At 42.7% G+C, this 25547-nt stretch overlaps 1 protein-coding gene and 1 long non-coding RNA gene across 7 annotated transcripts in view; one reads left to right on the forward strand and one right to left on the reverse strand.

Annotated features, from left to right (window-relative positions):
* The window catches only part of GALNT9 (polypeptide N-acetylgalactosaminyltransferase 9), a 225730-nt gene that overhangs the window by 149445 nt on the left and 50738 nt on the right, over nt 1–25547 (forward strand). For 4 of the 5 annotated variants that reach the window (XM_061466120.1, XM_061466121.1, XM_061466122.1 and 1 more), the window contains 2 exons: nt 3122–3319; nt 11580–11697. In XM_061466120.1, coding sequence (XP_061322104.1) covers nt 3122–3319; nt 11580–11697 — 316 coding nt within the window. Of the gene's footprint in view, nt 1–3121; nt 3320–11579; nt 11698–18551; nt 18596–25547 lie in introns of those variants that run through there. The other variant, XM_061466123.1, reaches the window with a different exon arrangement.
* LOC133275870 (uncharacterized) lies at nt 13679–15987 on the reverse strand. 2 transcript variants are annotated; one of them, XR_009745712.1, is made up of 2 exons: nt 15922–15987; nt 13679–14530 (listed from the first exon to the last, which is right to left on the reverse strand). It is a non-coding gene; the product is annotated as an uncharacterized LOC133275870 (long non-coding RNA). The 2 variants fall into 2 exon arrangements; XR_009745711.1 differs by lacking the exon at nt 15922–15987 and adding an exon at nt 15326–15433.

Genomic DNA, 25547 nt, shown 5'->3' on the forward strand with positions numbered 1-25547 from the left:
CTCTGGAACATTATTAATCTCACCTATTTTCAGTGTCTACATTATTATGAGAAGCATCTTATTATAAAAGTGCCAACCTCTGCCTCTCTCTCTGAGAATGAAAGTTTGAGGCAATTACCTTGGATGTGGGGTGTCTATTGCAGACATGTGACATTAAGGGAGAAGAAATCTATATCTCTTTCAGGTTTTTTCATTACACAGTCTTAATCTACCCTTCAAAGGAAAATACTTGCAAAATGAGCACCTGAGGAGGAACTGTAGAAAGAAATGGAAACTTCAGGATAAAGTGTGATGGTTAAACCGTCTTGCTTTGTATCAACATAAGCATCTCAGTAATTGAGGACTTGAGGATATGGTGACTAAAGAAGTATAACCAAGAGAGATGGAAATAGTTCCCAGTCTCTCTTTGCTTGTCAAAGGCATTTGAGAATCAGATGGTAATGCATAAGAATGACAATTTGATTCTTACAAAGGAAACCCATTTACAGATTCCTGCTTCAGAAGGCATGCAGTCAGTTTTCCTGCTTTGCAGACCCAAACATAATCATTTTGTGCATGCTATGGGAGTCACTGGGTGCAACTTTGTCCTGTGATGTGCACCAGATCTCACTGGAGAATGTAATCCTCCTGCTCTGTGACCTGCCCACTGCACCAGATCTGCTGAAGCAGTGCTCAGGGGCTTCAGAAGTGGGTGAATTCCCAAGATGCCGTTTGGTTTGCAAGGGAGTCAGCTCTGTAATGAAGCTTCTGCTGCAAATGCTCCACAATCACAGAGAGGAGGATTCTTAGAGTAAAACCATTAGTGGCTTTTCATTAGTGACATCTATACCCATTGTTTGCTATTTTGAAAGCCTTTGTTTCAGAGGCCAGAAGGGTGTGGGAGAGCCTCCTGCTGATGTTAAGCACAGGGGTTACAACAGCCATGCATGGAGGCACCTGGTTCCGGATGGGAGAGGGGTGTCTGGCTGACTTCTCCATTGTTCTGCTGTATTTTCTCTGGGCTGATAAACAGAGATAACAGTATGGAAAGAACAAAGCAGATTTGGTTTTTCTGCATTCTTCTCTGCTTTATTGGATTTGCAAGAGTTTTTCTGCCATCCACCCACTGGCTTTTAAAACAGTTAATCTCATAAATATAATCTTGTATTATTGACGGAAGTGCCTTATCCTGATTTGGCAGGTCACATTGGTTCTTCATGTGAGTGTATGAGTGCGGCCTCAGGATGATACACGCTGGCATTCTGAATCATGTACTGCACTGTCCTGAACCTCAGTTGGTTCTTGTCTCTCCCACAGGAAACAAACAAACAAATCTCTTTTGAGTCTGGAGTGCAGTTCTTTAAATGCCTGAGCTGAAGCGACTGTGCATCCTCTGGGCTGATGCACATTCATGCTTCTGTGGAGGTCTTTGATACCTTGAGGGTTGCGCTTTGGCAGCAGAAGTACTGCGCCAAGCTGCAGGTGGCAGGCAGTAGTAAGAGAGACCTCAGGCTATTCCAGTCATGAGCGATGCATTGATTTATTCCCAGAGTAAATCAAGTAGAGTAACCAAACAATATATTTGCATCCGAGATGAGCATCTCTTTCATAACCTTCTTGGCCAGGGGGGGGAATTTCTGCAACTTGCAATGTCATTCTTCTCTTCCCATCATCCTTTTCATTAAAACTTCCATGCTCGGTGTTACTGGCATCCAGCTGATAAATGCCATTCTTCTGGAGGATTCTAAATAGAATTGGTTTAACTCTCTTCAGTTTCTCTCCAAATGAAATGCTGTGGTACCATGTCTTTCTGTCAAATATGCTCTTACGGCATTGGTTTCTGATGGTTTATTTGCAGTAAGTAGCTCATCATCAGTACTCAGGGATTTCACTGAACCTACTTGTATTTTTACAGAAACAGGAGGGGCAAAAAGAAGGGAAAGCAAGCAGTGCACAACCTCATGTAAGCAACATGGAGTCTGTGTATGCAAAAGACAAATAGTTTGGCTGTATTCAAATACAGAGAAACTGCTGTCTTACAGAAGAGATTGGATGATGAAGACTGAAAACAGGTTGAGTTAATTTCATACTTGTAACTTTCTGTTGGCCTACACAAACTAAATATAACAAACAAAATAGGAGGTAACAAACTTGGAAGGGCGAAGTAACAGTTGCCTTTTAACCACCAACAAAAGAGAAAAGATCAGTGTTGGAGTCCTGCTACCTCTGTGAATCATGGCAAACCACCATTCCCTAAAAGATACATGTGAGAGCTTTGCAAAATCTTCAAAGGTTTTTTCAAGGGAAAACAGCTACAAAGGAGTGAACCAGCGGCTGTTTCTAATGCTGCTTTGAGAAGTGCTTTCCACCCTTATGTAAGTCTGCTACCTCTTTGGATCAGTTTCTCTGTAAATTCATAGCAACCTCAGACTACCTTGGTCAGAAATGAATGTTTGCACTGAAGCTTTTTACTTTCCTGAAACACTTTGGGATGTAGCTTCTTGAAAGCACATCGCTGTTTTAAAGCCTTTTGAAATGATGGCATGTTTCCTGCAGTTCACTGCTTTTGCACCATCTGGCAATTGAAATCTTCTCATCACCAAAGAGGTTTTAGAAGGCAGAATGCAGCCACACTTGTCATTCAGACTAGATCTGATGGGGTCAGCCCTTAGGAAACAAGATTAAAACCTTTGAGTAACCTTCAGATTCATTCAGTCCCTGGCGTGGGTTTTGTTCTTCAGGCCTTGTCAGGAAGAGCAGGTATTTAATGGCTACCTGGTATCCTGGTGGTGTAGCCATTAGCAAACCGTTTAGTTACTCTTGGTGGTATTGTTTCTAAACACTCGTCCATTGCAAAATGAACTGACAGAACAAGCGTTCGGTAAAAATTTGTGGTGCTCAACTCCGGGATAGCTTCATAAAAGGAATAACTCACATGCTGTTGCTATGTGAAGTATCTCACACCAGTCTCCAGCCTCTTCAGTGTATGATGATGACCCGTGTTCCATCCCGCTGTGTTACGGGCTGCTGGCTGGCTGGATTACTGCTGTCTGTATTAGAGAACTTTGTGTTATCAGACTGCAAAGGGGGCCTGGGATTACTGGATGGCTGTAAAAGATTTTGCTGGTTTTATTGTTCTCAGGGTGGAACCTGCACTTACCCGCATCAAAGAAGATCGGAAGCGGATCATCCTACCAGCAATTGACAATATCAAGTACAACACTTTCGAAGTGCAGCAATACGCCAACGCAGCCCACGGCTATAACTGGGGCCTCTGGTGCATGTACATAATCCCACCGCAGGACTGGCTCGATAAAGGGGATGAGTCAGCTCCCATCAGGTAAATCTCCCATGTGCTGTCATGTTGGTACAAGGAATGCTTCCATCTCAGCTGTTTGTCGAGGGGGAGTGGAAGTGAAGCAAGACTATAGGTGTTGTACGGGGATAGCAAAATGGAACTGAAGAAAACAGATGGCTCTACAAAGCTGTGGATGCGTGTGTTGTATCTCTTTGTTGCATCACAGAAGTGCATGTGCTGTGGTTCAAGTTGGAACTAGAGGGGGTTGGAAGCAGATGTTCTTAAGGTCCTTTCCGACCCTAACCATTCTCTGATTCTAAATTCACATTATAGCCCTTAGTAGGAGAACAGGATCTTTTCTAACTATTCTTTTAGTTTCCAATGGACTCTGGCATGACTTATAAGCCAGTGAAACATTGTGTGAATGAGAAACAAAACTACATGACATGTTCATTACAGGACAGCACAGTCCTTCATCACTGACCCTTTGCTCAGCTTGAAACTTCAGTAAGCAGGAAAGTAATTAATTAGACAATCAGTTTTCCTGGATAGCGTGCCCTGGTCTCCTCCCATTGTTTTGTATCTATTTCACTCAGCCCTGAGAAGCAGTTTATTGATGAAAGAAAAATAAAAGCCAAAGCTTTTATTCCTGAAATCAGGGGTTTAGTCTTCTGTTCCTGAAAAGTTTTGCGCACTTCACAACTTCCAGTTTATACGTGAAATCACTGCATCATTTCCCGTATGAGTTGTTCTAGTATTTGAGTATCTTCTGTTCTGGAGACAATGATCACATATCGGATAAAACTGAACTAAGAGGTTAACCTCAGCAAGTTCTTAGACATGATTTTCAGTGCTGGTAGCTCAAGCATTCCCTGAAGTATGGAAGCTGCATCTGCAAAACACTTCTGGAAATAGAACTACAGACCTTTTTAATAGAGAATAAGGAATGTCATCCCTGTAATGGGATAACAGGTTTTATTCAGCAATACAGGGCCTGATTAACCATGGGCTTTCTCAGGTTTATGTTCAAGCTCTTGCTGGAGTTGTACTGGCACCGAGTTGGGCTGACACAGGCGTGAATAAGGTCCACACTTAAGCAGTGAGTGATGTTAAAATCTGATGCACATAAGTAGCTGGCTCCTGAGAGCAGCAATTTTATTCTGAACCCAAGTGAAGAAACCCTTCAATTAAACAGTGCATAAACTGCTCAGAGACAGATGAAACAAGCAGCACAAGGAGGAGAGTGCCCAACCCTTGCTGGCAAATATCAGGAGCACTGAGATGCTATGATTGCATAAGTGTCTCTCCTGCAAATTATGAATTACATGCCCTGAAATGCAGAGACACCAACGTTGAACCATGAGCACTTGTCTCCCTGGGAACATGTGCTTTGAAGGCAGCAATCTGGGAGAGCAAAGTATCCACTTCATAGCCACACTGCACTGACTTCTGATGGGCCTCCAAAGCAGTAGCATCTGGGTAGGTTTGCTAGAGCCTTTGGCTGTGCTGTCTTGTTATGCCTGCCTATAGAAATACAGTGCAATTCTGTGGCTTTTAAGTGATATGCCAATGTAGTTATGGTAATGGAAAGAGCGAACTTGTGAGTATTGTTGATGAAAAGGTTCAGGAAATCTGTACTTGAAATATAGATTTGAAAGCATCCATGATGGGAACTTAGTAGCTGTAGAAAATTTAACGTATACTTTCAAAAAGAAGGGGAATTCAGAGAACCTTTCCAAAAATCTCTGTTTTGGCACACATCTTGGTTTCGTAACCAGCTTTCCAAACCATGAACTGCAGCCTTGACTAGTCTGTGTCAATCTAGTTTGCCAGGCATGCAGACTGGTCCACACCGAGGGTGTTTGTTCAGTGTGTCTGTTCAGTATGTTCGTAAGATTGCAGGGCCATTCATCAGCATGAAAACTGCAAGTTCATTTAGTCCTTGGTACACTGTCCCTCTTAAGGCTTCCTTTGTCTCCAGCAAGTAGTGGGTTTGTTTTCTGTCTCTCTGTGTTTTGTAGAAGAAAAAGCTAATAACTAGTAACCCCATGAATGGTTTTGGTGGTGGTGTAGCTGAATACTTCCTCCCAGATCGCCAAAGGGATTAAAGATTTTCAGTGTAAAAAAAAAAAGCTTACCCTCCTATCAGTGTGGATCAGAGCCCTGGCATTTCTGATGTTTGCATTGTATCAATGTCATCGATCTGCAGAGTTGGGTAAGACTTTTAGAAACTAGAGTCCGATCCGTGTTTTATGCTGGGATTACACAACAGATATGCTTACTCCTTGTCTCAGATGTTTTCTGTTTAAAGCCTGATCCTCTGCTTGCTTGAACACTAACAGTGGTGTGATCCTACTCAGAGCCTTGCTGGGAAGGAGCAGGAACTGTCCTTCCAGTCAGTGGGGCACCCTATAAGCAGTCGTGTCAAATGCACACCATAAAATGTCACATCAGCTGTTGTGGTCCAAGTGACAGAGGGGATGTGGCCTTGAAGTGCAAACAAAGGTGAAAAAAATAGCAAGAACAAAGTGTCAGATTTGGTAAGGATTTCTGATGCTGTTTAAAGTCAGTTCTTATTTTCTTCCCACATTAATACTCTGAAATTCAGAACAATTGATGTTCCCTGAGTTGCCTTCTGCAGGCAATCATTTTCATGTTTGACATTTGAGATGTAAGATGTCTCTAATGTGAAGATTTAAATGAGGATTGTTATTTTGACACACTGTGTTCATCACATCATTTTCCATTTGTGTTCCTGAGAACACAGTGCCCAAATCCGTCCTTATCATCTGGCAACAAACTGTGTAAGAAAGGATTCCTGTTTCAGAGGGTTTCTAATGAATTTGACTATGCATTGAAACAAGCTGGGTTTTTTTCTTTATTGAGAAGATGCTACTGGCTGTTGAGACAGCAAGGAAGGTTTCTGGAATCCTGAGCTCTGGCTGTGGTTCATCTTCCTTCACCTGCCATGGTTATGATGGGCTGCCCTGTGTTTTGATTTCTTGATCAGCAGCCAGTAACATTAGAGACCTCAGTCAGCCTCACTCAGCCAAGCACTGCACATCTTTCCAGTTTATCTTCCTATAGCAGCAGTGGTACATTTCATTGTTTCATATGTTCTCACTTACTGCTTTAATATGCCATAGCTGGCTACCAGTAGGAATGTGTATGTACACACACTGGATCAGGCGCTCCAGAAAGCACACGTGTCTTGCTCATGGGTATAAATTAGCACCTGATGTGCCCTCAGTGAGATGGTTTGTGCTGCCTGCTTCAGCTTGGAGTGTGCATGCCTTCCTCATGGGCCAGTCAGGCCCCATGCTGGTCTGTGTAGCGATGGTGATGCAGCCGTTATCCTGGAAACTGGACTTGTTGTATGCTCTGAAAACTCTTTCAAATGTGACATGATTACAGGCACATTGACCTTAAGGCAGAGGGAGAAAGATGTGAAGGGGAGAGGCAAACTTTACCATATCATGTGCATTATGTCAGTCTGGTGCTCATCCATTTCTTCTTCACTTGCTCTTGATGAAGCCCCCAGGCAACATCCCTCAGTTGTCTGTAAAGGAGGGGAATGCGCCTCTCTATGGAAGTGAGTGTCGGAGTTCTGCCAAAGCCTGCTGGAGTTCTGCAGACAAAGCTGTGTTCCTGGAGATCTTCCTAAAATGAAACAGTTGGGACACAGGCCTATAGCAAGAGGCTTTCATTTTTGGCCATGATGTCTTCTGTTTCTGGCACCCATCCCATAGCAGGCACTGCCCTCTTCCATAGGCTGCCTCTCTTCCCTCATAGCCACCTTCCTGTACCTGCTGCAGCAGCTGGGAGTGTGTACCATCATGAAGCTTTCTCCATTTCCCCAGGTATTACCCAGAGCAATGGCTCTCCCCTGCTTACAGCTATCCCGTCAGGTCATTTCCACAACTTGACTATGCTGTATCTTCCTCCACTGCAGAATCAGTACTATTCTATGCTGCATTTTAAGGTTTTAGCTGCAAAAAAATATGTGCTGTCTTTCACACATTATCCTTTGAGTGCTGCTGTTGGTTATAATTAATGCTTCTAGCATCCTCAGTTGTGTCAAAGAGTATTCCACAGGTCAGTCAAGTTTCCCAACGCCTTTGAGGTTCTGGTAAAGAACAGTACACCTCTAATTACTGTTTTGTGATACCTTCCTCTAAAAATGTCACTGTTTCATTAGAAAGTGCATTAGTTAAGGGAGAAGGTCCTTTTACATAAAGTAAGTGCGGGTTAGGTTAATACATTCTGCTCTGAAACTGTGAAGTGCTGAGGCACACACCTTCTCATTTGCTGCCCTATGGCTATTGAGCAGAGCTTAAGACATACTAACCTAGTTGCTTTTGCTCATATATCCATGTCTAACTTTCAAGGGAAGGCTTTGCTGAGCTGTACTGAAAGTGGTAGATAACTGAAGTTCTTCAGGTCCTGGAAAACCTAGTGATGACAACAAGTGAGGGTCTCATGCTTTTTAGGGAGCAGGGGTGATTTTTAAGTGTTTGTAGTAGGTAAATGTAACACTGTAGTCCAGTACAGAAGTATCCCCCTATATGCTTGAAGTGCTCTTAGAAGTGTATCTTTACCTTTTAAACTGCTGAAGCAGTTTCCAGACTTTAGCCAGTATTATTATGTGTGCTTCACAGATGGAGAAAGGAGGCAGAGGGAGGTGACTCACTGAATGACAGCGGGGAATAGTCAGGGTCCACCAGCTCACAGCGCTGTTACCAGCTCACTGGGCTGTGCAATCACATTACACTTGACTTACAGCTGGGTCACTCAAAGCACAGGGATGTTAGGGGCGTGGGCTTGATGACTGCGTGTCCAAAACTCTGGTTGAGCCTGATGGAAGCGTTGAACATCTGGTATGCAGAAAACTCAGCACTGTGCATCATAGGCAGGTTCTTCCATCACATCAGGATGTGGCCAGGGCAGAGCCATAGGCATCTCAGTTCAGCTGCTGGGGTCGCAGCCATGCTGCTGTGCAGAGCAGTGGCAGCAGGCAGCCAAACTCAGGTAGCAAAAGGCAGTGACAGTGGCAAGTTCTGATGTGGTTCCTTCTGCCATTGCACTGCTATTGTTGCTCATTCCTAAAAACATTTCATTTTCTTCTGAATAAGCCATGAAGGCTTGTGGAGCCTGTGTTTGAATATGTCTAATGAGAAGAAATAACAGCTAGAAGAGAGAGAGGGAGACGCAAAGGCAGTCGTTGGTGGCATTCCACTGTGAGTGATGATTATGCAGTTACATCTAAAATCTATTTCCCACCCCCATTCAATTAACAAGTCAGTGTTTTAATGGTCAGAGCCGACAGCTGCAAAAATCCATCCCCCAGAGGGAGATTTCAGCACCTGAGAGCAGTCTGGAAAGCCTGGCTGTACCGTTCCTCATTAGGAAGGAAAGAGAAACGTCCTCATGGGAGCATCCTACTGCTGTAAGGAGCTGCCTCCAGAGGGTTTGGGGAGGGAGGGCCTGGAAAGCCCAAGCTAGCAGCTCAGTTTTGCAAAGCAGTGATGCTCAGGCCTTCATCTAGTGAAGCCTGTGTTTAGCTTTAAATACATCAGCAGGAAAATGAAAAGTGTCCTGTGTTTCTCCCCCTCGCACCCCCTTTCTTTACCATGGTTGACACTTAAGAAATACCTAAATATTCCCTCAGAGACTTGTTTTATTTCACAGCCACTGAATTCCCTTTCCTTGGCCATGTCCTTCTTTTACTTCAGTTTTTATACCAAATTTATTTCTTGGTAGACTAAAATACAGTTCTCAGTGATGGAGGATGTTACAGTGGGATCCATGTTGGATATGTCTGGTGCTGAGCTCTCAGCCTTTTTAGGCAAGTCTGTCTTCAGGTATGGTCTAGGAACTGTAAGCAGGAAGATGCATTTTACCAAATAACTCAAATCTTTAAATGCCATCCATCCTGTAAAGATCCTGATTTATAAATGTATGCATCAACAGAAGATGGAAGTGGTGGTGACCCTGCTGCAGTGTCTTTGTAGGGTTTGTGACATGTAGCCTCAGTTTCCTCCAGCCTTTTTGACTGAATGGGTGCAGGGGTTTGGCTGAGAGACCCACTTGAGTCCAAAGTCATCTGTAACATCAGATGCTTGCCTTTGTAACTGCCATTGAATTGTGTCCCCTCAGCTTATGATCCAGGGAATGTATCTCACTCTATAAGGGGGGAACATGAGAGTTTATCAAGGTATTTCAGCTTCTTTGTCAGGAACAGTGCCAATCAAATGTGCTTCTATCAACAACTGCCTTTTTCAATTATGCAGCGAAAACATGAGAGGGGTAGTGTGCACCGCAGCATAGGCTTGTGAGTGATTGCAATGGCTTTCATACTGAGAAAGGGAGATGCTGAAGCAGTACCAGTAATGTGAGTGCCACAGCAGAGCCCGTTACAGGTAAGTACTTCAGCAAATGAATCTTTTCAAGGGTGCCAAACAGTTCCTGCCCTAGGTTGGGCTGTGTTCTGCAATGCTGGGGTGTGCTTTAGGCCCAGGGGCAAAGAATTGTTTTCTGTGACCATATCTTGGCTGGTTATTTTCAAAACCTTTTTAACCTCCTCCTGTAGAAATGGTGAGCTGCTGATGAGAGAAAGGACCTGGTGTGGTAACATCATTCCAGCAACCACCTGCTGCTGCCGGGGGGATCCATGGGTAAAAAATGTGTTCATTTTCTCAGCCAGGGCAGTTTTTCACATGTGTATGAAACTGCCTCATAAATATGTTTCTCAGATGTCGTGGGCAAACACCTTGCGAATGGCTTTCTGTACGAATTGAAGAAACAGGCAGGTATCTGGGACAAAAGAGACTTGATAGTGACAGTGTAACGCTAGTGCATTACAAAGGAGACTTCTTAGAATAGGTTTTAGACCTTTTCCATCATCTTTGTTTCCTTAGGGCCTTTTCATGGTGTATATATATAAGCTTGGGCCATAGATCGAGCATTCTGTATTCTACTAGAAAATAGGTATAAACTTGATTGTTCCTGATGTCTTTTTACAATAGCACCGTTAGGAATGATGTTGCATCTGCCAGATGGCCTAAAAATCACCTCCCTTTCAATGCAAGAGGGAGCACAATTTTCTTTTATGACAGCTCCAGAAGGGTTCCGTTTCTCAAATGACACTACAATTTCCCTGATTCAGCAGTCTGGCCTGTCAGGATCCTGCTAAAATGGGGTTCCTGCCTCCAGGGCCTTGGTACATCCCATAGATGTGACTGCAGGATAGCTACCCATAATCTTGCAGTAGGCACTATGCAACCTTTAAGTCGAACATGGAGCTGCAGGCTCTTGTTTGGTTTTCCACCTTGAAGTTAGTTAATTGTATTTCTTGACTGGGGGCTATGGTAGGAAAATCTAGTTCCTATCTTGAATTTTGAAGATGCAGGTGTTGTGACCAAACTGGAGATACAGAGAATGTGTGGGCACATGAAAACTGCAGATGTCACTAGCTTGTATTGCATTGAAATAATGCTTGTGTTCCTATAGTAAATGATCTCAAAGTCCGTTGTCATGTAGTGCTGCTCATGTCACACTCTGTGACAGGTTTCAGATTGCTTTGTAAAGGAGAGCAGAACCATAGTTTTAAGCATACAGAAACTGATGCCCAGAGAAGGGAAATGATTTATGTGAAATCACCCAGTTGTACTGGGGGCAGATTCTCTTCATCTGAAAATTCTTCCTTTTCTGAAGGCTGACCTCAGCAAAGACAGAAATGTTAATCATGGAACAGCCTCACAAAGGCTGAAATTTATCTGCCAGAGTTGACTCCAGGAGTCCCTTGCTGGACCTCATACCATGATTGATCTATGGCTCTTGACATGCGCTTACTTTTAGTATGTGGGTACAGGGACTTCTCATTTCTGACAAAGCTCATGGGGTTTTCTTGTGTGCTAATCTTGAAGTGTTGTCTCGTTCTTGTGCTACTCTGTGTGCTGGTGAACTTTAGCTGCAGCACAGAGGTTGTGCCTATAAAATAAAGGAAAAGCAGCTTGATGCTTCACTTACATGCCCAGAGAACTTCACTTTGCATCTTATGTCTGCCTCACAGGCAGCTGGTCCAAGTGTGCGTGACACTGTGCTAGTTGTTTAAGTTGGCTCTGGTCCCACAAGGTCCTCTGTCCATTGGGGGATGAAGTGGAATGTAATTGCACACTAATAGATATGTGTAAAATGTAAGCTCAAAGGCTAAGAACTGTTCTGCCTGTGTACGTTTGTTATGAGGTGGGTTCTGTGGTAGCTAATAAGCAACCTAATTTCTTGCTGTAATCTCTCCATGCAGGACACCAGCCATGATTGGATGCTCGTTTGTAGTGGACCGAGAGTATTTTGGTGAGATTGGCTTGCTTGACCCTGGTATGGAGGTCTATGGAGGAGAAAACATTGAATTAGGCATGAGGGTGAGTAACAAAGAAGAGACTTTGTGCCATGTCTATTTGCAAATAAAGACAGGGAGCTGTGGCCCATCAGAATAAACTGTTTAGTTACACTAAAGTAACTGATACTGCAACGCTATCTGGTACTGACAGTCCCAGTAAATGAATATTCCTGGCCTTACTGGCCTTGAGAGAACTGATATTTGTGGTCTTGCAGATGCAGTACCAACTGAAAACTAAGGCCAGGCTGGTAGGAGTCAGTTCTAATGTTCTACATAGCATGCATGATGAATGCTGTGGTATTTTAAAGCTTTCAGGCTCCTCCTTACAGAATTAAGGAGTTACAGGTATTCAGTCCTGTCAGGTAGGTAAGTGTAAAGTATGGACCAGTGACTTTGAGACAGCATGAATCCACCCTGTGCTTCTGGACTTCTAGGAGGTTTGATGCTTGTGATCCTTTGCCCTTGTTTTTAAGGTGGTACTTGCCAGCAAGTCCTTCTGAAGTCCAAGGAACATGTCTTTGCTTAGCACTTGAAATGAGATCACTTAATGTTGCATGAACACAGTTTCCTCATTATAAAGCTGACTGTTTAATTATTTTTCCCTTACTCTTTATTCCCTGCTTCACAGTAACACGTCCCTGGTGCATGTAATGTGCTCATTAAAGCATATATTCTGCTCATGGTGAAACACTGAACATCAAATTAGTCCATTCTTTATCTGACTCTTTTCTTCTAAAATTGCTACAAACTCCTTCACACCAGTGGGCTGAGGAAGAAGGTCATTGCAGCAAGAGTTTATTTTCACATATGGGTGTGTATTTATTATTCCAGCATCGCAAGAGGGATAGGGTTTGTAATGGGACTGTGTGAATACACTGCTTACAGTTTAAGGTGCAGAATTCACATAGGGGACAGAAAAACTGCTACCACAAATCATCCAATTTTCCTTAAGAGGGTCAGGCTATTACCAGGATTGTGTGAGCTTTCCTTTATCATTGTGCAGGGCTTTGAGCTGTTTGAAACTTTTTCCACATGGCTGCTCCCAGAATAGATTGAACACTCTGGCAAAACTCTGGCGTAGCTGATGAATAAGCCTCCTAAGAAATCTGAAAGCTGTCGCTCTTCCTTAGGCGAGAAGAACTTGCTGAGTACAATTAGGGCTCCTGGTAAACAGAGGCAAAGGTTTTAATAGGATTATGAAATGGCACTTGTTCGAAGAGACAAGGATTTGAACTGATTGAGGGCAGGATTTCAGGGGTAGGGAACCTGTTAAAGTCTGCAGAAACCTGGGATTGAAAAACCAGCTCTCATCCTTTGTAGGGTTTTTCTGCTGTGGGGCAGTGGCAGTATTTGGGGGTTTTGCCTTATAAAGCATAATTAACCATGCTGTTAAAAGGCTTTATGTAAGTACGGGATTATGAGTGAGTTCATTCTGAAATAAGCTGTATGTCCGTAGCATGGATCTGTTACTCTGTTTTCAGCCTGGATCTAGCAGGGTAAGTAATACACAGTGTCTACCTCCTAATTTGCAAGTCCTATGCATGGTCCCCTCCTGTGTGTCTTTCAGAGCTGTCAGAAACTAACAGTGTGAAAATGCACAGGAACCTTCTCCATTCTCTGTAGGATATTTATAAAATCACTGTGAATTTTTTAACTCCAGAATCTCAAAGTAAGTCACAAAAAATCCCTCATTTCCCAAGGCCTGGCTGCACTGACCCATGCAGAGATATTTGGCGTATCCCTACACGTGCACAGGGGGATGCTGGTGCCCATGTGTGATTCTGCTTGTGTGGAGCAGTGAAACACAGAAAAGGGAAGGAATAAATGCATGAATGAATAAAGACCAAGGAATAATATAATAAGAAATAGTAAAATGTGGGGAAGTGGTGGCACTGTTTGAAAACAGCTCCTCTTTAAAATAGCTGTGACAATAATCCTTGAAATTTTTTTGCAAACTATTATCATGTTACTACTAAAAGAAAAGGAATTAGGTTTGGAGTGTCTGAATGATATTACATTGCATTTAATGAACCTTCATTTAAATTGTTTTAATAAAGTGAAACAGGGAGAGTTGGTGAAACTGATGAGCTGATTTGGGAGGATACTGTTTGATAACACAGCTAATCCCCCTTAAAACTATTGTTTATTAAAATAGCATCATCTTGGGTATTCACTGTTGGCTTTTCCGTATTCTAAATTCCATAGATGGAAATACTTAAATAATTAGCCTGAGTGATTTTCTGTGTTGACAAAGCAGTGCATAAACTGATGGAGCTACCACATCTCTGGAAAATGCTTAGGGCTCTACTGCTCTTTTTTAACTCATGTTATTTTATGAGTAACTTTCATATTGGTTAGAGCTGTGACATTCTCCCAGTGGAGTAGCTTTGCAGTGAAGCCAGTGTCTGTTTGCCAAGCTCAGGAGATTCTGGTTTGGTTGAGAAAAGCATCAGCTGTTCTGGGAAATGAAAGGGAGATGGACATGATTGCAGGCTTGTGGTAGTGAGGAATAGATGGACACTTACCTAATGTCATCTTGTACTGTGTCTTTCAAAGATGACAGTTTCAGTGAAAGATGGCTAAATACAGGACTGTGTTCTGTTGTGGACAAATGGTGCTATTCTCTGTGTGTTCACCAACCAGCTACTGAAGTTGATGGGAATTGTCTGTGAGCACCTAAAAGGTGATTTTGGCCAGGAATTTATGAAGTCAAATCGTGGCTGACTCCTCTGTGGATGGGGTGCCCTTCACAAGCACAGGCAACTTGGCTTCTTAACTGCATTCAGGCAGGCACCACACTGCTGCTCTGCCTCCTTGTATCCTGGTTTCATTCCAGCTGTGGTTCACCTCCCAACCTGTAGGCAGAGAGAAAGAAAAGCAATGGTCCTTCCTCCTGCAGCAAAGCTGTGGGATGTGTCTGTGCCTGAAGAAGACACCCTAAACTCAGAATAGATCATGTTCATCTTTGCTGCTCCTGGACATCAGATGGTCTTTTGACCTGTAGAACAGAGAGATACCCAATAGTTAAAGAAATTGAAGCAATGCTTGAGATGAATACAGGGATCCCTTTAAGTGAGGGTCCCAAATTATGACCCTGTAAGAAATTGCATTGTTTGCAAGTGTCATGAAAGTTCCTTTCCTAGTGGGAGCTACAACACAGTTATTTAGAAAGGGATCATATAAACATTAAAAGCCTAGTTTATGATTTAACCTAATACAATCAGTTTACGATGCATCTTTTTATAGCGAGTCATTAATCATTGCACTAAGGATCTCTTTCTTCCTCTGGTGCTCCAGTGATAAGGTGAATGAATTGCTGTTCATTTTATTTTGTACCCATCAACTGTAATGGTGGGTGGGAAGTGATCAACCATTTGTTTTAAAGGATGCTCCAGGACAAATTAAATTCTGCTTCCACCATTAAGAATCCAAACAAATTAAATAAAAAATACATTACCACACTGACAACTGAAAGCTAAGCTTTTTCTCTTTATGGCTAGCATCAACTGGCAGTACTACTGTATTCTTAATAGGACTGTGATACACCTCAAAAGAGGGAATCTGCATCAGCTGATGAATGAGTGTTAACTCAGGGATTTGAAACCCCACAACCAAACCACAAAACCAACACACACAAACTGCTGACTTACCCAGTTTGAGGTATCTTAAACCTACTGCTCAAGAGGTCCTGGCCAGAGTAATCAGTTGGAGATGTCCCTAGGTACGCGTGTGACAAATCGTCTCTATGGTGAATTCAAGTGACAACTTAGTGCTTGCAGTTAGTTGTGGCTTTGGCTCATGCAGATGTGTCCACAGTAACTTTGGCCAGTCGTGGGAACTGACAATGTTATGGCACAGTTCATCAGGCCGAAAAGAACTGCCTGACGATGGGATAAAAGCTTGGCTCATTCACGCTCTCTGCTGTCGTGATTACCTCGCTGTGGTGGCCAGGCTGCCTAGCTGAACTTAGGCATGGGCTGTGTGTATAGAAATGCAGTCCCACCTCTGAGCTGGGCAAGAAATACAGCGTGTCCTGTAAAAACTCGTGGTGCAGATGCACTGAAATCTCAAAATGAGGAAATGAAAGTCGTTACCCAACACTTGCATACGCAAGCAAATCATGTACTCTCCAAACTTGTGTTTTATGGCCCAGCTTTACTTTAAAACCAGATGAGCTGCATTTTCTCCAAACAGAAGTGCTAATGATAGATTGTTGAGTAGTGAGTTCTTGACCTGATTTTATTACCTTTAGCTAAGGAGATTTAGATTTCTTTGAGCAGTCAGTGTTTTAAATGCAGATTCTGGGCTGGTATGCTGTCATAATAATGTCACAAAGCTTATGTATAGCAAACTTTAATTCTCAGTTCTGGACAATGCTTTTAACCCTGTGTGATTTGTGAGGCCAGGCTCCCAGCCTTAGAGCTAAGAGGTAAGTAGGGGCCCCGATCTGGAGAGTTTCTCAAAATGAGAGGGTTTTTGTCACATGCTGTGGTAAAATACAAGTGAAAACGGTACAAAAATACAGCTGAATCAAAATGTCTTATTTCAGTAAATCAAAACCCTTCAATATTATCTTGATTGTAATTTTTAGTAAAAATTAATTTGGTTTCACATGAGAAGTTTTAAACGAAAGGGGTTGAGTTTGATGAGGTTCAGTCATTTAAATGGTGTTAACAAAATACACAGTTGGTGGCATGTGAAATAGTAGTGCGCGCTGTCCTTGGACATGCCTGCTCACAATGGAGTGTGATAAATCTGTCTTTTCAGCATGAAGTTAAATGCCATTAAAATGTTTCTGACCAGTTATACACTGAACTCTGCCCTGCCTAAGCAAAATCCTTATAAGAATGTAATCTTCTGTTATTGGCAGTTGCCCTATCATAGGCTGCAAAGATCTCTGTGATATATTTCCTAGGTCTCACCTGCCAGATAAGCCATGTAAGTAAAAGAGTGTCCTCTTTTCCAATTCCAGATTAATTCAACATTTTGATAGGCGTTTTCTAAGGTAAAAGAATGTTAAGCTTCTAAAGTCAAGCATTAAGAAATCATGAAAGGATTGAATTCATGGTGCCTGGATTACATTAATTCACAGCTCCTTTCCCCCTTCAAAGTAGGGATTGGAGTAGTCTGTTCTATGGTGGTGTGCATATAAGATGAGCCAGGTCCTCAGCCTGTCTAAATGTTCAGCGTCTTTTAATTCCAGCAGAGTTTCATTAATTCAAACAGGATGAGATTAGGCTTGACATTTGTATATAGCAACAATGCTTTGTGTCTGGAAAAGAAGACAGGCTTAGTTGTAAGTGAGGACACTCACACAAGCATTAAATCCTAGGCTGCTGAACCCTGGAGTGTCTGAAGTCACCGTGCATCACTGCTGCCCCATTGCCAAAGCATGTGAGTGCCAGTAACTGTACTAACAGCTTGGAGAAAGCTGTTAGCAGCTCTGGTTACTCTGGTCCTGGCTTTTGCAGTCGCATCCTCCCATAACTGACGCTTGTGCCTTCATGCAGTGAACCAAAGAGATGCGCTGCTATCAGCAAACAAGGAAGCCATGTAAAAGCAGATGAAGAGGACAGGCTGAATTCCATGTGACAGCCAGCACCAGGGTTCACATTGTGACATCAACCATGATTCAAACTGGAGGATTTTCCTTGGAAAAGGTCTTCACATAGGAAAGAGAAGGATGTGAAAATGGGCACTTGACCCATTCCAATTAAGTTGGGGTGCTTGGGCTTTTCTCTGACCAGACCATTTAGATAGTCTTTAATTGTACTCTAAATGGGACACACAGTCTTGCTTCTGGAGTGATAATCCAACTGCAACCTGGCTGCAATTTCCTTCAATGACAGTGTGCCTTTTTTCTTTATATTTTGATTTTTATTAAATTGAAGATAACTGTAACCTTGAATGAAAAGCAGTGGTTTTATCAGAACACAGTGCGATGGTGCTCTAGCATGAAATTGCCAGCAAAGTGTAGGACTAGAGTTTGTGAACACTGTTAAAACCACTCTAAATTGGGAGCATTGGAAATAGCTCAGGAAAGAGCATCTGGCCATTTGGCTTCAATATCACATCATGCTCCATCGAGTGAAACATTTTATGTTACAAACTCTTTCATGTAGTAGGACATTATAAAAGCACAAGGCTGGAAATTTCAGAAAGAGATCAACAGTGAAAGAACTGGGGAAAGACAATGTTTCCTTACTCTTTGCTGCTTTCTTTTCAGCCACTTCTCTGCAGGTTTAGTCTAAATCTGATGCAGGTTCCTCTGCAGTGACAAGTGAGAACTGAAGAGAGAGAGGAAAAAGGCTTAGAAGGTGACTGTGCTAATGGCATTGAGATTAAAATAGGCTTCACTTGCCTAATGATGAAGCCTAGAGATGAGCTACAGCTGGTCAGAAACTTTCTCTTATAACATGTTTTCTGTTGCAAAATGACAGCTCATCTAGAACTCCAGATGTTCTGTAGAACTCTACATTTTGATGCGGGTTACCAGAAGCCTGGTTTGGGCTGTTGTGTACCCAGAGGTGAGCAGCCAGCAGTCCTTAGCTGGGTCCAGCACACCTGCAAAAGGTGAACTTTGAGGTTTTTGGAGCCATCTTTTTCAGAACTCTTACAAAAGTGCTGTGGAAAACATCATTTTTCCACTCAAAAAATGAAATGCAGAAGCGTTTGTGTTGCAGGATGCTTGTGTTGCAGGATACCCGCTGTTCCCAGAGCAGGGAGATGCCCATTTGCTAACTGACCTTTTGATTAGCTCCCCAGGTTGTTCTTGTTTCTCTGGGGAGGAGAGGTTTAATCTGACCCTCTGCTAGGTATAAAGGGCTCTTAGGATAGGAGGAATCCTTTTAGTCTGTCCTTCTGCAGAGCAAGGAAGTGTGTTCTGTGTGAGGGTTCCATGACTCAGACCAGCAGCCTGGGTAAGTTGTGGAGGGGCAGCCTCTGGATGTGGGACCCATAGTCCAAACTGCCTTCCTTGGCTGTGGCCAAGGCTCCTGTATGTGGTTGTGTGGCTGGAGGGTTTTCCCAGATCCAGGCAAACCGTTTCATGTGGGAAAATGTACCTTAGAGGTGAGATTTACAGGATCTTCCATTCTTGAGCACAATGTCTGGAGATGGATCGTAAGCATTGAGATATATAACTTGCCATCTGTCGCTGAGGTGTTACCTGTGTAGGAAAATTGAAGTCACCATTATTTATGATGCCAAACAGGGGCATGTAAATCCTTATCCCTGACAGGTGGAAGTGTTCTTACTGTGTGAGCATGAGGAAAACAGAGCTGATCTTTGATGAGTGGTGGGTTTGGAGGGGGAAGGTGTTGTGGGATTTAGGTTGTTTTCTTTTAATTCTGCCTGGAAAACTTTGGAAGGTAATAGAACATTTTTTACTGTATGTTTTGCAGCCTGCTAAAGAAATGTCTAACTGACTAATAACAACCCTTGCAATAGCGTTGCCTCACTAGAGCAAAGCATGTTGAGCTGACCTGTGTGACAGATACCTCTAAGCTGAGGAGCAGGAACAGGGAAGGAATAATGCATTTACCCGTTGTCAAATGGAGGTTCCCTCCTTTGGTGCCAAAAACTTGTATCATTATCTGCACCGAGTGTAACACACAGAAAAAAAGGCAATTTAGCACTGGGTGTGAAAGAGATGAGCTATTTTCTGTTTAGGGCAGCATCTGTTTAGCCACCAGTGAGAAGTTTTTAATGCAAGCCTCCTATAAATTTCATTTTACTGGTCTGCGTAATGCAATGGGAATATCCACAGCAGAGGAGCCCCCAGACAAAGTGACTGTGTTGTATACCAAGGAATACTGAGCATTACTCACCAGCTGCATGATCTTGAGCAGTCTGTTTCCTACCCTTCCTCTTCAAGTTGCCCTCTGCTAATGGCATTATCGTGATAACATTACCCATGTAGCGGGCAAAACAGTAGAGAATGGCACAGTTGTAATCTCTAGAGGGCAGAAAATGCCCTCTGAAAGGAGGGGGCACCAGCTCTTCTTACTTGTTTTGCAGTTAATGTTTCAGAAAGGCACTGTTGGCCGGGCACCTTGCAGGAAGGTGGCAGGGAGAGACAGCTTCTCCCCCAAAGAGCTCACAGAGGAATAAGACCTTGCATGGAGGAGCTGGAATGGGGCACAGATCCCTTAGCACAGACAGAAAATACACAGGCGTGAGTGTCCATGGGCATGATGGGCATTTAGTACAGAGTCAGAATAGCAAGCAGGTGAGTTGTTCATCTGTTGCCACCTGATCTTCCTGTGCAAGTAAACCCTAAAATGTTTTCTCAAGCTTGCCTTAGTTTTATGGTCTTGTCCTTTTTGGTGTTGGTGGCAGTGAGCATTTTGCTAGCTCATGTTGCAGGAGGACACCTGTGGGCAATTGTCCAAACAATAGCAACAGAACTAAAAGCACATCCTGCAGAGGTACGTCGTTCCCTTTAACTCGGTGCCCTTTAAAAGCTTTGGGGGCATGTTTCATGGCAGTGTTTTGGAGCATGTGTACAGTGAGACACCTTTAGATCATACTGGCTGCCAGGAGTTGGGAACTTGATAATAGCCATTAACCGTACTGTTCTGCCCTTTTTTTCAGCATTATTTTGGAGCTGAACTCCTGCTCTGTTTCTGCATGAATAAATGAAGTCATTCCCATATGGAAGGAAAGAAAAGAAAACAAAACCCAATAATATATCTCAAAAAAACTATCATAAGTCTCCCTGAAAAAGTTCCAAGATTCTCTCTCAAATTTTGTTTTGTACATGGTTAAAATAGGGAAGCAGGTTGGGTGAAATGTTTTATTAGCACATTTATTGTAACTTAGAGCTCCATATGTAGTTTCGTTGGTAGCATACTGCAGTTAGTCTAGATCCATACAGACCAATCATGGTTGCATCTTCATATGTCATTGTTTCTCTTCCATGAACACCAGATTGGATTGCCAGGGTTAGATGTGTATATAACATGTGCAAATGCATTGGTCAAAGTGCCAGTTGCCTTCCTTTGGTAACTTCCAACATAACGGGAAGGTGTTAGCTATTTAAAAGAAAGAAAAAGCAAAGACAGAGTGGGGTATCCATCATTTCTATTTGTATCTTAGGCTTAGAAAAGGCAGACTTCCCTCAAAAATCGTATTTAATATGACATACAGAATTTATAGCAGGAGAAATACAGCCAAGGAGAACCCAGAGAAGCATCAAAATCCGCCTGTGAAATCTGTGTTAGGTGCAGCTGTGTATTACGTATTCAAGTGTTTTGACTGTAATAAAATAGTCTATTTGCATGTTTCAGTAAAACTGTAGCTGCATAGTTCTACCTAAAATGCCACTTAGATTTCCTCTGCATGTCTAATAACTTGTCATTTGCACAAATATCTTCCTATTAGCAGAAAAACAGTTCAGTAACTTCAGAGCGTGTCACACACGTAACTCCTGGCGCACTTGGGGGGAGCAGGTAAAGAAGTATGCTTTCATTTGACCAAGGGGAAACTGAGGCAGGAGGCTCTAAGTGTCCCCTTTGGATGTTTGAGAGTCACTGGTTTAAATGGGCTTAATTGTATTTCCTTTTGATTGTCCTGAATTCAAAGCCTGAAATTATTACTGGAAGTTGCAGCACATGCATGTGTTAGAAGAACTGCACTTCAAATTCTTCTGCTCCTTTAGGACATGATTGAGTGAGGAGAGGACAAAGGTAAAGGGCTTCAAGAGAAGTAAGCAAATTCCAAGGCCTGTTCCTAAGTAGTACTGAGCACATTCAAAGCAGTTCTCACGAGATCTGTTTTCTTGTTACCTTGTCACATTGAGCTGTCAGGTACCTAGTCGGCTACAGAGTTTCTGATATATCTTCTGCATTGCTCCTTATGGCTGCATCACCAGCCACTGTCTCTGTTCCCCCCAGGGAGGGAAGGTAATGTTTGTTATTCCCTGCCTCTTCCTTTGCCTCCCCTGACACACCAGGAGTACCCCGCATGGGGCCAGTCTGGCCGCAGCCTGCCAAGGACAGCATCACAACATCAGGTATCGTGCTTGTGCTGCTGCAGGCAGACACAAGTCATATTCCTTCTTCACTCCTTTCCCTCACCCTTTTTACTCCTTGTCAGAAATTCAGTGGCATTGAACAGTTGTACTGCAGGAGCATGCAGGTTACAAGCTGCACCAACGCACGTGCTGGATTGACTGGTAGGTCTGTGACTGCTGTGTTGTCAGTGGTGTCATCTTCCCTACCCCTCTGTCTGTGGTCTGAGCATTTGTTGCCCTGATGTTGTTCCCTTAGCCCAGAGGCATTGATCTGCGAGCCCCAGCGAGCCCCAGATTGGTGCTGACAAGTTCAGCTCCAGTTAGCTGCAGTTCAAGGTCAGTTGGGACTTTAGAATATGAATAAATGTCAAGGTTTGCTGGCACATCGATCTCGGTCCTTTTGATTACTGCCAGATCGCATGAATAAATTAGCCTTGACAGGTACGATAAATTGTATAGGCTACTGATCTCTAACAGTAAATGTTAAAGAAGGACGCGGGAGGCCTGGAGGGGAAAATACCCTCTGCAGATGCTTGTAGTAAATGAGGTGAGTCTTGATACAGTGCTCAGGGGGTGATGTTCAAGCAGGAGGAGGCCTTTTGCTCATTTGAGATTGAGTGCCAAGCTGGGGCATGTTGCCTACTGAAGTATTGATTTCCTTTGTCAGAAGGAGTTTGGGTTAGTGTGTGTTACGAAGCGAGAGCACTTCGGCTGCCTTTTGCACGACCTGCCCTTGCCCATCCAGCGTGGCTTTCAAATGGCTTGGTGTCGTGCCTTCTGGTTCCCAAGAGTGGACAGAGGCAAACAGCTAAAATGAAACAAAAGTAGGGGCATAAGTATTAGGAGTATCAATCACTGCTTAATTATTCTATTTTTTAAACAAGAAATTGTTATCTTTGAATGCTAAATAAGGATCTGAAAAGAATTTGAGGATAGAGTGTTTTTTTTCTGATACGACTTCACGTGTTTCTAAGAACTTTCAGGTTTCTTAAATCTAAAATCAAATATTGCAATGCTCTCCAATATAAGACACATCAGAAGGCCAGACTGTCACAATCATGTAGACTTGTTCTTTTCTGTGTACTGTTATCCCTTTAATTAAGCATGCCCTCATTCTGCAGCATTGTACACACATTCTGTCTCCCCATCTTGATATCTTGACAACTCATCTGTGTGTTTGTGTATATATAAGTCTGTGTATGCATATTTATATGTATCTAGAGATCATGGACTAGTGCTCATTTTGGGCCATTTCTCTCAGGGCTTCTGTGAAATAGTTGGGTTTATGCTGTATTAATCATAGTATGATTAATCAAAATGCACGATTTCAGAGACAGAAGCATTTTTTCCTCCAAAAGCAGAAATGTATGGGAGTGCCCTATTTTGTAGCAAAAGAATTAAAGGGAGAAACTTTGTTTTGGCTTCAGTTTTTCAAAATGAAAGCAAACCAGTCTATTTTCATTGTGAACATGCTGCATAGCTCCATGTAGTCTTAACTATAAATATACAACCGTCAGTTTTGCATGGAAATTGTCCAATTATTATATATAATTGATAGTGTATGTATAATTTAAAAGCGACTATTATAAATCTGCTGTTTATATGCCAAACTGTTTGGACTGATAGACTCTCAATGTATGTATGTTATTGGAATGGAAGGGGTTACAAAGGATTTTTACTTGTATAGAAATGCCTTTATGAATGTAGAAATCGATTAATGTAGACAGAGGTTGAGAAAGAAGGCTGGGAAAGAGAAAGTGCTGTTCCTATTACAAGAACTTCACCAGATGGATGGTGTACATCACACACCATGCCTGTGTCAGGGTGCTAAGAACAGCGATGAGGAGGAGAAGAAGGGAATGGGGTGTGCTGGTGGAAAGAAGGGTCAGGCACAGTGCTGAGTTCTAAGAAGCAAACTGATTGGTAAGAAGGATTTGAGAATGGTAAAGCAGCTCTTGCAAGATTAGCCAATGCAGGCAGGTGGCTCCAGGCCTTAAAATGTGTGCTTCTCTGATTACTGGTATTAAGGGAAAAAAGTGTTTACAAAGTGGTCAGGAAGAGAATGAAGATTATATTTTGATGGGCAGGGCAGTATTGTGCTAGACTTAGAAATCAGGCAAAGAAGCTGTTAAATAAGAGAAAAGCGTTAGTATTTCTAGAATTGGCCTTCTTGAGCCCTTGGGGGTCCATATGTTTTGCTTGTAACATCATGCTGACCTGTTCTCTGTGCTGCAGCAGAAGTAAGAAGTCTTTTAGAAGGCAGAATTAGGACCCAGGTTTGTGTCATCCTGTGCTTAGCAGCAGCTCTTTGTGTTATGCTTTCATTTACACAGGTTACTCATGGTTGTCTTAAGCAGGAAGCACAGCAAAAATTATCACTAAGGGAAATGGGGATCACTTTTCTTGTCCCTCATTAGTCCGTTTTCAGTATCTCTCTAAGAAGATAGTGATGTGCAAATGTGGTAGCAGTTCTCCCCTTTTCATTCTGTCTGCCTGTTTTAATTAAGCATAGCCCGTTGTCCGTCTTACTGAAGCAACATTTCCTGGCATTTCAAATGTCAAAGGCATTTTCTACCTGAAAAATAGCAAATTCCAGCACTTACTGAGATGTTTCTTAGACCTTCATACAAAAAATTTTCATTTACATACCTTTTGGGGCACTGATCTTTTTTTCTGTTTTGTTTCTCTTTTTTTTTTTTAGCAGAGAAGGCAAAAAAGGAAGGATATAGTGCAATCTAGCATTTTAGTTTAAAATTTAGCAATGAGTCAAGGCACAGCCAAAGTAAGAAATTGAGGCAAATGTGACAGCAGAAGAAAGGAATGGTGATAGGGTGAGTTGGGTGAATTGCATCTCAAAAGGTAGTTTAAAAACCCTGTAATCTTTTCCTTTTGATAAGTAAAGACAGGGAAAAACTCTCCTTCAGCGGCATTAGCTGAATGTCTACACCCTCTTAGATATAGGAGCAAAGTGCTGTGATTTAGCAAGACAGAAAACCTTTAACAAACAGGGATCCATGAGCCTGCTAGAGATTGCATGATAAATCTTCCAACCAGCTGCATATTGACCTTCTTTAATTGTGATGTACAGCAAAAGGGAGTATCCAACCCAGTTTGAATGATATTCATGCTTTCCTGGTGTGTGGGGTGGATTGCTGCCCTAGGTACAGAGGCACAGCAGCCACTGGTCATAGTTTACCATTGATTTGAATGGCACTTGTTTTCAAAACAACTCTGGTAAATCCAGTGCTGCTTAGCACTTGTTATCACATTAATAAAGAGCTGACATACTAACCCTCTTCCTTTCATGCCTTAATTTCTGCTTCTGTCACTGTGAGGGCTTCACGCAATATTTCTCCATTAACTCAGACACATGAGGTCTTCAGTAAAGACTATTTGTGTCCTTCATTTTTTCCCCATTAGTGCTGGCATCCCCTGCCCAGTACAGGTAATGAAGAGCATGAGGAGTGTAATGTGAATGGCTGACTGAAAACCACCCCACTGTTTATGTGTAGATGCTTTCACAACAGCCTTTGGGTTAAACAACAGATCTGCCTGGTGGTGTTCCAACGTACAGAACCAACCAAGGAGTAAGGAAGGTGTAAATGTAACCACACTGGTTGTATGTCAGGCCGCAGGGTGAGAGCCGTAGAAGCAAGGTGCAGAGGGAGGTATGTGTTAGACTTTGTTCAGTTTCCAACCCTGGAAGCATGCGAGCAGCACTCATTTCATCCTCTCTGGGGCATCTTTGGGGTTTGGACATCTTTTGCATTCTGTGCATTGAGCTGGCAATGAAGTGTTCCATGGGGTTAGTGGAGATGAGCTGCTACTCAAGTGCATGAGACAAACAGGCAGAACCA

The sequence above is a fragment of the Pezoporus flaviventris genome, unplaced genomic scaffold (assembly GCF_033815535.1).
Source record: "Pezoporus flaviventris isolate CSIRO_AGI_PZ_B2104156 unplaced genomic scaffold, CSIRO_AGI_Pfla_v1 ptg000041l, whole genome shotgun sequence".
Lineage (NCBI taxonomy): Eukaryota > Metazoa > Chordata > Aves > Psittaciformes > Psittacidae > Pezoporus > Pezoporus flaviventris.